The sequence below is a fragment of the Narcine bancroftii genome, chromosome 3 (assembly GCF_036971445.1).
Source record: "Narcine bancroftii isolate sNarBan1 chromosome 3, sNarBan1.hap1, whole genome shotgun sequence".
Taxonomy (NCBI): domain Eukaryota; kingdom Metazoa; phylum Chordata; class Chondrichthyes; order Torpediniformes; family Narcinidae; genus Narcine; species Narcine bancroftii.
Window position 1 is genome coordinate 182,986,890 of NC_091471.1, and position 14,172 is coordinate 183,001,061.

The 14,172-nt window shown below is 39.5% G+C and overlaps 1 protein-coding gene across 13 annotated transcripts in view; it reads left to right on the forward strand.

The window, feature by feature from the left end:
- Positions 1-14,172, forward strand: part of cc2d2a (coiled-coil and C2 domain containing 2A) — a 181,366-nt gene that overhangs the window by 83,104 nt on the left and 84,090 nt on the right. For 12 of the 13 annotated variants that reach the window (XR_011353988.1, XR_011353989.1, XM_069926023.1 and 9 more), the window contains 4 exons: positions 3,211-3,351; positions 7,896-8,052; positions 9,992-10,245; positions 12,226-12,403. Coding sequence is in view for 11 of the 13 variants with exons in the window: in XM_069926023.1 (XP_069782124.1) it covers positions 3,211-3,351; positions 7,896-8,052; positions 9,992-10,245; positions 12,226-12,403 (730 nt within the window). In the remaining 2 variants the exon portion in view is untranslated. The remainder of the gene's footprint in view (positions 1-3,210; positions 3,352-7,895; positions 8,053-9,991; positions 10,246-12,225; positions 12,404-14,172) is intronic. The other variant, XM_069926021.1, reaches the window with a different exon arrangement.

The window sequence follows — 14,172 nt, forward strand, 5'->3', positions numbered from 1 at the left end:
TCGTCCGTGAAGCCAAGCCAAAGAAAAGATATAACAAGGTAACAGGCCTTTTTGACCCACGAGCACATATTGCCCAATTTACACCTGAATGACCCATAACCCCAAGTAAGTTTTGAACGGTGGGAGGAAACTGGAAACCCTGGAGAAGTCCCATGCAAATACTGGGAGAATGTGCAAACTCCTTACAGACAGCATGGGATTTGAACCCCAGTCCCAATTGCACTAACCACTACACTAACCATGCTGCCTATTGTTTTGCACAACTCAACCAGGTTCCCAATTTTTTTTCTATGCTTTACCATCATTTCCTGTTTGCTTTCAGTCCACAACAATGGTGACAACAGCAGATTTATTGATTGTATTGGAACCAATCATGAGTGTAGAGAGAATAGAGCAGAGTACTAGGCACACAGTCTTGAATGTCCTTGTGCTGAAGTCATTGAGAAGGAGGTGATGTTTCCAATTCACACTGGTTGCATGAGGGGTAGAACTAGCTTGTCAATGTTCCGGGCTTCCATTGCTTCAGACAAGATATAACAGGGTTAGTGGGGGGTGGGGGAGGGGTGGAAGAAAGAGGAAGGAGTGGCCTTGTCAGGGAAAATATCACAGCTGAGGACAGGCAGGACAGAGCAGAGGGCTCATCTACTGAGGCTATAAGGGTGGAAGTGAGGAACGGAAAAGATATAACCACACTCTTGGGGTGGTATTAAAGACTGCCCAATAGTCAAAGAGAATTGGAGGAACAGGAAACATAAATTTGTGATACTAGGAGATATGAACTTTCCACATATTCACTGGGACTCCCATACTATAAAAGAGCTGGATGGATTGGAGTTTATCAAATATGTTCAGGTAAGTTTTCTAAATCAATATATTGAGGTACCACCTGGAGAGGTACAATAGTGGATCTCCTATTAGGGAATAGGTGACAGAATTGTGTAGAGGAACATTTTGGGTCCAGTGATTATAATGCCATTAGTTTAAATTAATTATGGAGAAGGATGGGTCTAGGCCTCAGTTTGAGATTCTAAATTGGAGAAAGGCCAATTTTGAGGAAATAAGAAAGGATCTTGAATGTGTGAATTGGTATAAGTTATTTTCGGCAAGCATGTGCGAGGTAAGTGGAGGTCCTTCAAAGGTGAACTTTTGAGAGAACAGAATTTGTATGCTCCTATCAGGTATAAAGGCAATTATTAATAGCCATAGGGAACCTTGGTTTGCGATGGATATTGTGGATCTGGTTTGGAAGAAGAGGGAGATGTATAACAGGTATAGGCAACATGGAGAAAATGAGGTACTTGAGAAGTATAGAAAATGCAAGTAAAACCTCAGAAATCAGGAAGGCTAAAAGAAGACACGAGGTTAATTTGGCAGACAATGTGAAGGAAAATCCTAAGGGTTTCTACAGGTATATTAAGAACAAATGAATAGTAAAGGGCAAAATTGGTCCCCTTGAAGATCAGGGTGGTTGGCTTTGTATGGAGACAAAAGAGATAGTATTCACTCAGGAAACTGGCAGAGTTGTGGGAAGTAAGGCTGGATAAATCCCCAGGCCTGACAAGATATTCCCTCGGACCTTGAGGGAGGCTAGTGTAGAAAATTGCAGGGGCTCTGACAGAAATATTTAAAATGTCCTTAGTCATGGTTATAGTGCCAGAGGATCAGAGGGTAATTCACATTGATCCATTGTTTAAAAAAGGTTCCAAAAGTAGCCCTGGAAATTATAGGCTGCTGAGTCTGATAGCAGTGGTAGATAAATTATTGGAAGGTGTTCAAAGAGATGGTTTATAAAATTACTTGGATAGCCATGGACTGATTAGGGATAGTTAACATGGTAGGTCATGTTTAACCAGTCTTGTAGAGTTTATTTTTTTAACCAGGAAAGTTAACAAAGGAGAGATTGTGGATGATGTCTACATAGACTTTAGTAAGGTCTTTGACAAGGTCCCACATGGAAGGTTAGTCAGGAAGGTTCAGACTGTAGATATTCATGGTGAGGTAGTAAACTGGATTCAACAATGGTTGGATGAGAGAAGGGAGAGAGTAGTGGTGGATGATTGCTTCTCAGACTGGAGGCCTGTGACTAGTGGTTCAGTGCTGGACCCATTGTTGTTTGTCATCTATAATCAATGATCTGGACGATAATGTGGTAAATTGGATCAGCAAATTTACAGATGACACTAAGATTGGAGGCATTGTGGACAGCAAAGGTTTTCAAAGTTTGCTGATGGATTTGGACCAGCTGGAAATTCCTCTTTGTTCTGTCTCATAAAATGCTGTCATTCCATTGTGAAGCTCTAATCTGATGTGGCCCCACTAATTTTGGCAGATCCTGCAATATCTCTTCCACATGGTTATTATGGTTGTGTCCATCTGCACTTGACAATTAACTTATCTATTACATGTACTTGTGTCTTCTCACTCCATTTACTTCCACTACAGGCATGGGGGTTGATCAGGGGCTGCACATCATTTTTTTTTTCTTCTTTTGTCTCCCAGCAGTGCGATGGCTAATTATGATGCACCAACTGTTCTGTTCGTCAAGAAGCTGGTTCAGTGCAAAGCAGGATTAAATCTGAGGCCATCTGTTGTCGATAGCATATTGTTATACCTGGCAAATGTTATTTGCAAGTCCACAGTGAGAATTAAATTTATAGTATAAATATCTCTTGAAGCAAAATTACTGTTCTGAACCATGGAAAACAAATATTGACTGATAAAGGATGGTTCAATGTATGGGTAGAGACTAAATGTTACTGCCAAGTGTTAATGACAAATCTGGAACATTAATGGCTCAAGTTGAACAGTGGCTCATGTTTTTCCATAATTAGCAGAATACATTTATTCACAAGCAAAGTTGGAAATGGTGTAAATTTTTCGTCTTCGATTAAAATCCCTTTTAATTATTGTTGCTCAACAAACATTATTTTCACTCAACAATGAAAAGAACTGTCTACATTTTTGCTGAGAACACAACTCCTTCCTTATTATCATAATTGTTCTTTTAGGATGCAGCTTGAAATAAAAACCCAGTAAGAGAATACCTCAGCCAACATTGTAGAAGGATAAAAAGCTGGATTAAAACCTTCACATTGATTGCACAAAAACCAACTAAAATACAGATGTAAACTAGCTAGAGAGGGGTCTTCTCATTAGGTTTAAGCTTTCTGTAATCCAAATCCAAAAATAATTTCTAACATACCTTCACAGAGCAACCCGAAGAATGTATCACATGGAACAAGCAAAAGATCGGACTCTGCTGAAGACCATTGTCAAAGTATGGAAAGACATAAAGTCACTGAGAGAGTTCCAGAAATTCACCAACACACCAGTGAAACTACATCTCAGAAGGTGAAGGTTTTTTATTTTTTAAACAGTTTTCAATCTTTTTTAATATTTGATGGGGGTTGGTATAAAGTGAGTTGTGGACAAATTCTCCTCTTTCTCCATCCCTCCTTCTCTTCCCCCACCCCACCCCCTCTTCAATTTCCCCATCCCTTCTCTCTCTCCATTCTCCCCTTCCTGGTCTTTTCTACTCACCAAGGTTCACTCTTGTTTTTAATTAAGAGAAAAATAACTAATTTTTAAAAAATAATTTATAAAATATGAGCCAGCTTTTCCAAAGATCAGTTTTTGGGAACAATATACTGGTTTAACTAAAATTGAAATGCTGGATTATTTAATATTGTGTGATTGTCACCTTTAATTGTTTTTCACCAATTTATTGATGCAAGGACAGAATTTACTGAACTCTGAATTAGTACGAATGCTCGATTTTAGATTTCCATTTTGAATTGAATTCTGGAAAGAAAATCAAAGCAAAACAACTCTTTTAATTGGTTTTAATTCATACTCATATCCAAAAGAAAAGCAATTGTTTCCAGGACTAGCAGTTGCCAGAGGATATATTACTTCTGCTTCCCATTGTCGAAGCACTTATATTAGGGACACACTGATTGGAAACCTGGCACTTGGCAGGCTCTTATCATAACCAAGCTGGTGAAAGACTGAAACCATTGATGAGTGTGATGTTTTTATATTCATTTAAAAATGTGGACAAAGGGTGGCATGGTTGGTATGGCAGTTAGTGTAATGCAATTACAGTGTCAGCGACCCAGGATCAAATTCGGTGTTCACTTTTTGGAGTTTGTAGGTTCTCTTCATAACCTCATTGGTATCCTTTGGGTGCTCTGGTTTCCTCCCACCCTCCAAAAACATACGTGTTTTGTAGGTTATTTGCTGTTTTTCGGTGGCATGGTGTCATGGGCCAGAAGGGCCAGTTACCATGATGTATCTCCAAATTTTAAAATTAAATCACTGGAAGAATTAACACATAATGACTATTGCCCTCCAAAATGTGGTGATGAGCCACTGAATTCTTTGTCATTGTTGGTGATCCTACACTGCCTGCGTATAAGGAGATACACAATTAAAAATCAGCAGCAATAAAAAAAATTACAGCTGACTTCGAAATAAATCACCTGGAGAAGGATGTGCAAGGAATAATGTTGCATTCTCCATTTTGTGGTAAAGTTGGACATGGAGAAAGTAAATGTTTAGCACCATGATTGGAGAGACAAATCAAGCATAATACTCTTCTTGGATAGTTTAAAATAGCCATTCTCAATGGGGGTCATAGCAGCCCCTCTCTGGGAGGGAGGATGGGCACAGCACATTTAAGGTGAGCCACAGGCTTAAATCATTATCTTTTTATATTAAGTCGATAGAAGTATGAAAGAAACCAACTGAACTTGACTGCTTCATAGGGAAGGGGTCCTTAAACTCTGAGCAAAGTCTGAAGGGGACCATAACCAAAAAAAGGTTGAGAATTGCTGGTTTAAAGCCCTAAGGATTTTTGGCAGTGCACCTATCAAAGCAAATGGAGAATATTTCATCACACTCCTGATTTTTTTTGATATTTTATCCATTGCAAAGATATCTTTCAACTTTTCTGCTGCCCCTCTTCCCCCCATGTCTAACTTCTGCCATTTTAGGTGTGTGACAATAATTGTCAGGAAATGATCAACCCCCCCCCTCTTCATGTGCATGCAGTCATGGACCTAATGGAATGGTCAAGTGAGCAATTTCCATGGTCATAATGTTGGCAGTAATTTTCTCTCTTGCTGGAAAACCTAACAGTCTTCCACCCTTTATCTGAACACAAAATTCCCGACTCTGTCCTTCAGATTGATAATTCAAGTGGACTTGCAGGAGGCTTCCATGCAATGCTTCTCTAGAGAATGCATGGAATGACGATCAGTGTCCCCATTAACCTGATCATCCCACCCTGTGATTACAAATGTGTTTTGGAGCTTCATTTTGAGATTTGCCCAGATTGGCCCACACTGGATGCAGACTGGGAGATACACACCTGAGACTGCCACACAGCAGGTTAATAATGTGGGGGTTACCACTGACCAAAAGCTCAACTGGACCAATCACAAAAACATTGACTGGAGAAGATAAGAAGCCAGGTATCTTATCACGAGTGACTCATGTCTGCATTGTCACCCTAAATAAAATGATTGCACAATGTTTAAATTCCACTTCCAATGCCTCATTAAGTGATTACTCTCGCTCTGCATTTATGTAGCTAGACCTTGAAAAGGCTAGATGTTCTAATGTTTTACAGATATCCTCATACCAAATGACACATCCAGGTCGACATGGGAATGGGGCAGCCAATCATTAGAAGAAGGTAGAATAGCCTTGGAACACTTGGCTCCACAAGACGAGTGAATACACAAAAATACTGGAGAAACTCAGCAGGTCCTGCAGTGTCCACGAGAAAGTTTAACCACTTTTAATATTCTCTGATTCAAAGGCTATCAACATATCACCCATCCTCAGCATGTTGCATATCTTCATTAATCTGAACTGGTCTTGCCCAATAATTATTATGGCTGCAAGAGCAGGAGTGTGTGAATCCTTTGGTAAAACCTTTACCTTCCCTTTGCTATGGATAAATAGGGTGGCACAGGCAGTACAATGCTCTTAGAGTGCCCGTGACCCTGGTTCAACACCAGCATGGTCTGTAAGGAGTTTGTGCATTCTCCTCATGTCTCTGTGGGTTTCCCTGGGTGATATGGTTCCCTCCCACCCTCCAAATTATATGGGTTAATTTGGGTTTAAATGGCCAGAATTGGCTTCTATCGTGCTATAAATAAATTTAAAATTTAAAAAAAATTGATATTGGGAAATGTAGCATCCAAACTGTAACTTGTATCACTTCAGATTTATACAAATTTTATGTATGATGTGTTGGCAACAGTCATGTATTCACTCATCTGTGTCCTGCTGCTTCCAGTAAATTAACACTAGAATCATTGAATGTCAAAAATAGTCTTGGGAGTAAGAACTCTGCAATTTCTGCCTCCTAAGTCATGATCGCACCACCAGACACATCTTTCCCCCCCAACCTTACACAGGGATAGCTCCTTCCGTGACTCCCTCATCACCCATTCTTCCCTACCAATCACTCCCTTAGCACCTTCCCTTGCAAGCGCAAGAAGCGCCACACTTCCACCCGAAACTCCTCCCTTACCACCACTCGGGACTTCCGATAGTCCTTTCAAATGAAGCAAAACTTCACGTGAATCTTTAGGGGTCGTCTGCTGCATCCAGTGCTACTGCTGTGGCCTTCTCTACATCAGAAAGACTGGATGCAGCTTGGGAGATAGTTTCATTGAGCACCTTTGCTCTCTCTGCTGTAATATTGGTGATCTCCCAATGATAATCTATTTCAATTTCCTGCCACGTACCTTGTCTACATGTCTCTAATGCATTTCCAAACAGACCAGCTGCAAATTGGAGGAACAACACCTTGTATTCCATTGAGGTACCCTCCAAGCAGATACCAGATGGCATTAACATAGTCTTCCTGGTTTCTGTTAGCCCCATACCCCTTCCCCCTCCATCCAGTCTCTCTGTTTCCCCATCCCTCCGTCTCCTTTCCTCCAGCTCTGCATTCACAGAGCCACCCCTTTTCCATTCAGTTCTCAGCCTTTCTCCACGTCCACCCATGGCCTCTTGACTGTTGGCCTGTGTACCTTCTCTCTACCCCCACTACCCCCCTCCCCCACATTTTTATTCAGACACCTGCCTTTTTTCCCATGGACACTGCAGGACCTGCTGAGTTTCTCCTGTATTTTTGTGTATTCACTCGTCTTGTGGAGCCAAGTGTTCCAAGGCTATTCTGGCTTTGTGATAAATTTTCCATTGGCTAGCTTTGTTTAAACACCATAGAACTTCTCAGTCCTCTGGCATTGCTTTCTAGCATACAATTGAGTTTGATACGAGATGTCAAATCTATAATCTGAAAAGGTACCGTACTTGATTATAATGGAAAATCCACAAAGGCTAGATGATCTCAGCAATAGACATAGCTCAAGGCTCTGAAAAAAACATATCATTAGGACTCTATTCTGTATGTTGATGCAGTCAGCTGTTGTAGAAAACTCTCAGAATAGTAATGAGACAATTCAAGAGCCATCAAACTCCTTAATCCATAAGCAAATACATCAGAACCAAATTAACAGTTGAGAAAATCAAACCAACTAAGAACTCCAGTACCAAGTCTGAACCAGTAATGACTGCATAAATATATATGAAGTGTAAAATTACTTTTCAAAAAGGTTAAAGAGCTTGATGTATCAGCATATTGCTGTGTAGCTAAGTCTTAGAAAATGTAAGAACATCAGAACCATATAGAACCAGGTGTTATGGCTCTTTGCTATTGGAATAATCATCCTTGAATTTGTAATTGATGCAAATAGAGCATAACTGCACCCTTACAATGCCGATTGTATTTATTTCCATCACTTCTCTAACTCCATTGACCAATTTCTAATTTGATGTTTTTAATGAGAATAAAATATTTGTTATTTATTTTACAGACATGAGGTTATCAGAAAAACTGATGAAGTAACTTATGAATGTGAAATCCAGGAAGAGGTTGCAGAACTTCTGGAAGACTACCAAGAAGACTATGAAAATAAAATGGAAGAATATAGAAGAAAGTATGAGGAATGGAAAACCTGGAAAAAGGCAAAAGTGAGTGTTTGCATGGTTTAGCTTTCAAGTTATTTTCAGTACAGTTTAATGTGTGCTTTGTCAATGTGTTGATTTGTTATTTGTTAATATTGCAGGTACACAATCCTTTATCCAGAACCCTTGGGGGACAGTGTGTTCCGAATTTCAGATTTTTCCGGATTTCAGAAAGCCCACCCGAATTGTGCTGCCATCTCCCCCAACTGCCGATCCCTCAGCTACCTCCCCCATCCACTGGTCTCTCGGCTGTCTCCTTCAACTCCCAGTCCCTCGTCCCTCAGCCGCCTCCCCCAACTACTGGTCCCCATTTGCTGGATTTTGGAGCTTTCCGGATTTTAGATATCCGGATAAAGGATCGTGTACTGTAATATATTTGACCAAACATACATTTAAATATTTAATTGAAGACCGCGTTCATCAAACATGTTGATTTGATCAAACATTATTATAGACAAATTTATTGACAATAATAAATCACGTTTGATTAAAAAATGCATTTATTTTCATGTAAATAAAGCGCCAAATAAATGCGTCTAGTTTCTTTTGTCGTCTATGTGTTTACAGTTTTTTTGCATGGTGCATAATTTTTCATGTGTGAGATGTTTACTGCCAAGGAAAAGAGGTGGACTGAATGTTCCTTGTTCGCAAGACTATTAATTTCTTAGTAAAAAAATAAAATACTGCAGATATGTAAAACCTGGGGAGTGCTCAGCAGATCAGACAGAATCTATTGGAAATGAAGCAGAGGTAAGGTTTCAGATCAATAATTTTTTCATCTGATGATTTTTTTTTCTTGGCATCTCTGTTAAATTGTCAGCGAATTTGGTGGACATAGCATGGTGAGGAAATTAAATATAGAAGATGATGGAAATATTAACTGTGATCCTTTCCATAGATGTTGCAGTACTTACTGAGAATTTTCAGCATTTTGTTTTTTCTCTCATACTATCCTCAAAGTACCGTCAACCTTAATTAACAGAAATTGGGGCGGGGGGAATTCTCAGCATGTTGCATTGAAAACACTGGACAGCAATTTAAAAAAAAAGATTTGCTTCCTCAAAAAAAATGGGGATTATGATCAACAACTTCAATTTCAGATAATTTCAGTTTTGCTGTAACACATAAAAAGTTAGAGAAACATTAAACTTTTATTGAATTTATCATGTTTAATTGAATAACGATGCTGACCCATTATGTTAGTTCAACTGACATGAACTATGTTTTGCCACTCATTTTCATTTGTACTCAGCGTCTGATGCCTCTTGTCAGTGTCCAATGATATTCGGCCAGCATTGATGGATTGCAGTTGCTCTGATACCGCTTTTCCATGGTCACATTTACCTGGTGATACCTTTCACCATGTTGATCACTGACTGTACCAAGATTGGCAGGGAAGAAATAAAAGTGCAAATGCAGACAATTAATTCTCAATGCCACGTTGAACTTCAATATGAAAGGAAATCACAAAAATAGGTTATATCTGGAAACATTTTAAGGTGATTTTTGTGAACAGCAGGCCAAAATCCATAAAATATACCCAAAAGTGTTTAGGAAGTAAAATTTTTGTTGACAAGTGAAATAAACGCACATGTGATTAAAAATCCGCGAGTAGCTTACTTCCAACTTTACCTCTTCAGTGTATTCATTCAGGCATCTAGGAACTACAGGCAGAACTTTGAATATATATTTAGAAAAGGACAGTTTAAAAGAATAATGTTTTGATTTTTTTAAAATGTTTTAAAGCCTCAAAAAATCGGTGTCTTGATAAAGGATTCTGACCTGATATGTTGATTGACCATTTCTCTCCATGGACGCTGCCTGATCTGTGGATTCTCTCAAGCCTCCCTTTGTTCACTCAAGATAACGTTGTCTGCAGTCCTGTATTTCCCACATTACATTACCGGTTAGTTTTGGTATCGATTGATCATAATTGAGAACATAGTTTGGTTCTGCTCATTTACAGAAAGCAAAGAAAAAAAGGAAAAATGCAGATGAGCAGCAAGCTGACGACACAGAGGAGACTTTAATGGCTGAAGAATATCCAAAGCCCCATCCTCCAGAGCCAGTTGATCCTTCAACCATTGAACAGCAAGTGAGAGAGACAGCTGCCAGAATTTATCGGAAACCAGGAGAACCTATCCTGTCTCCTGAGCTGACTATGACAGCTACAGTAACACCCACCAGCCAGTGCCCAAGGTGGGTCATATTACTAATATTAAGTGATATGTCTATCAATACTGGGACCAGAAAAACAAGAAATATTCTGCTGTGCTGTGCTCATTAAATTAAAATAGTTCTATAACCTCTTTAAACCATAAAAATGACGAGCAGACAAAAAATTGTATTAACCTAGAGTGCAACAATTTGGCACATTTGCTTAGAAACTGGAGTGTTACCCATTTGTTCTGCTGAATGTGTGATGTGATTTGCTCGAATGATATATTGGGAATTGACAAAAATGTAACATTTGAATTTTTGTTGGAAGAGTACAGTACAACTCCGATTATCCCAAATGGTCAACACCCCACCTGTGTTGGATAAATGTTTTTTTTTGGAGATCTAGTCATTTTTAAAAATCAATTGTATTAATGTTTAAACAACAGCAAACAACAAGGGAAGGCTTTTTAAGCATTGAAATACTGTTTAATTCTCACCAAAAAATGCTGGTCACCGCCGATCACTGGGACAAACCCAACTGCCACTACCGATCCCCGACATAAACCCACAGCTACTGCTGATCCCCGAGGAGGCTTTCCGGGCTGGTAGAACACACTGACAAGTTGGCAGGCTCCTGTCTGGAACTCCTGACGTCAAAACTTCAACTCTGAATTCTCCCCTAGCCCTTCTGCACCTGTACACTGGCTAAGTAGGCCAAGTGGAGGATTCAGAGTTGGCAACCTTTGAGGGGAGGAAAGTGGACGCCATTAAACCCAAGGTCCCGCTCCTGCCTGGGAGGCCTGCTTTCCTTGACAATGCTGGGACAAAGGATTTTTTCGACCACTTGCAGCTGGGAGACAGTGGCATGCAGTTTGAGAGGGAGAGTTGGAGAGAAAAGTTGATGTGGAAGGTAAAGAAGAAATGGAAAGAGGGAGAGGAGGGAGTTGACCTGAAACAAGGTCATTTGTCATTCTAATTTCATGTCGAGTGAATTTTTTTTTCAATCCATGAAGTCAGTTCGGCTCCGGAAAAAAAAATGATAAATTATGATTTCTGATTTGTTTTGGATATTGTCATTTATCAGAATTGTTTTAAACATTTTGGATGAATGAGGATTTCAGAGAATTCAGATAATCAGAGTTGTTCTGTACTTCATTACGAAGCATTTAAACCTGATCTGCATAAATTTTGATCCAAGTTTTGCAGAATTAATCTGCATGCTGGTAGTCTGAAAAATGACATGTTGTTTCCTCACATAACAAATTATGTTTGCTAATTCCTCAACACCCCCTACCCACCCTTGGGAATATGCTACTTGAGTCTCACGAGTTGTGATCATTTTCCTGCATGGTAGGCTTCTCCACTCTTAGAGCTTTCATAAAGTGGACTTGTCTCATGGCCTGAGTATCTCTGCCAATCTCCTGCCACAAGCACCTGTTGTAGCCTTGGTCTGTGTCCCCTTTGCACCAGCAATATCTTTGCCAAGTCATTGTTCTTCATTCTGTCAGACTTCTGGTATATTTCAATGAGGTCACCTTTCATTCCTCTAAACTTAGTAGACCCACTCTGCTTGATCTCTCTTAATAAAACAATTCTGCTATCCAGTAATCAGTAACTGATTGCCAGAAATAAAACAGGAAGAAATTTGCAAATGCCATTGCTAATCAGCATTATAATATTCTCCTATATTTCTGAAGCTCTATTTCAGTTCCAAATCATAGCATGTCCAGCTTTCTTGGTTATCTGTTTGTATTTCTTTCTGCCTTATTTCTAAAGGAGTTGATTTTTTAAAAAATATTCTCTTGGACTAATGTAAAATAAGATTGAGTTGTATTTCAAAAAGAACAATGATTTTTACCCAATCCAGAAGGCTGAATTCCGTTGAGTCCACCCTATTGCTCCACTTTGTTTCAAGTTTACCGACATTGAAAAATCCCCTGTACTACTAATCATGTTCCAAATGTGCTTCAAATGTAATTGATGAGAGTGGAAGAACAAATTGCTTATTTTCTTCTCCAGAGGAGAACAACTGAGAAGACGGGATGTACAGCGATGTACTCTGTTTGCCAAAGTTCTCTTTAACAACAAAGAGGTTTCCAGGACGAATAGTCGAATATTGGGTGCTGATTTTCGGATTCATTTTGGGCAAATCTTCAACCTGCAAATAGTCAACTGGCCAGAAAGTATAAAGATTCAGGTATTTTTTACAGGAATCCTTTGACTCAACTAATGCTCTTTGTGGCTGATATTTAAGTGGACAGCTTTAAATTCTCTCCACTGGTATGTCCCTTGTATATATTTCTGCTGAGCCATTCTTTTAATTTATACTAGCTAAGGGCATCATGAAACAGATGAAATAGTTTTTCCTTATGCATTTGGTCAAATCCTTTTAATGTTTTTAAGTAACTCGAGTGTATAATTTCTGACCCTCCCAATCATGATCATAGGTATCTTTGGTAACTTCTACACACAATTAAACCCATGCACCCCAGCACTTTCCTCAGCTATACAGCTTCAAGCCTTCCACTGAAGTGTACAGTACTGAATGCAATACACTTGATAATCTGGCTCTGTATCCCTGATAAATGGGCCAGATGGTGCTCCACCCAGGCTGTTGCCTATGCTTGTTCCCTGAGCTTTTCACTCAGCTGCATCTTTTGCAGCCCTATTGGGCCATTTAAGTCACTGTCCTCGCAACAGGTGCTATTTCATGAGGTGATGTGCAGCTGGCCAGCAGTCCTATATGGAATCAACCTCTAGTGAGCAGTTGGAGCTGGCCCAGTCTATGATATTCCTGTACATTGCAATGAAGTTAAGTGCATATAACTGTGACGGGCCCAGAGGACCCCAAAACCCAGCAGCAATAGAAATTCACCAAAACAAATGGTGACTTAAACAAAAGTTACTTTTAATTATCTTTAAACATAAAACCAAGATCAAACTTTAACTTATCACTACTAACTTAACCTAACTTAATCCCCTTCTAATTCTAAGCGCACATGTATATAATCTGTGTGCAAGTTCAGAAAATTCTTTGATTCACGGTCTAATTGCACTTCTCATTCCTCCAAGTTCACTGGTATCAGGCAATTCTCATACTGTGCACAGAATTTAATATTTATGAATTTCACCAGGCTTTGGTGCTTGAAAGGTAAATGGTTACTGCTCAGGAAGGTTCTTGTCAGTTTTCAGAGAGAGATTTGTTGCTCATTGGACACAAACTGATTCCTTCCAATCAGACACTTCAGTGTCTTGTCGAAGAAACTTGCCCCATCAGGGTTTCCCAGATGATAACCTCTTTCTTTCAGGTCACCACAGAGTTCCTTTTCTGTTTCTCTTACTTCAAGTGAAACATTATTCATCCAGTCCTCTCCTCTTGTATGGACCACATGAGCTTTGGACTCGGGCTAAACTCAGAACTCTCAACCCATCTTCAAAATGGGGTTGCAAACAAGCTTCCAAAAGCCACAGCAGAAAATCAGCAGTTAGTCTCTCTCTCTCTCTCTCTTCTCTCTCTCTCCCCCTCTCCTTGCAAAAACCACATGAACCTCCTAGAACAGCAAACTGCCCCAAAAACAGATTGCTATCTCCCAAAATCAATTCATGAGAAATCTTATCAGTTTCATGAGATGGGCCCTTCCAGTTGCACCTCCTTATGAAAATCTCCAGCACAGGAGACTATTGACTCTGCAGACTTCTAGGGACCACCTTATGCATAAATCTTGCATTTTAAAATGGTATCTGTCTGTGACCTAACTAAAACCCACAATCTATCTCCTCTGAAAACACATCAATACATAATATAAAATTGAACATAACCTGTCACAGTAACCATTAACAGAGTGCAGCGCTGTTCCCACTAAAAAAATACAGGATGGTAACTTTCAATGAAGTTTACAAATGATACAACTTCACTAGAATTCTCAAGTTTCAAGATTTTCTGTGCTGATAACAGTAATACAGTTT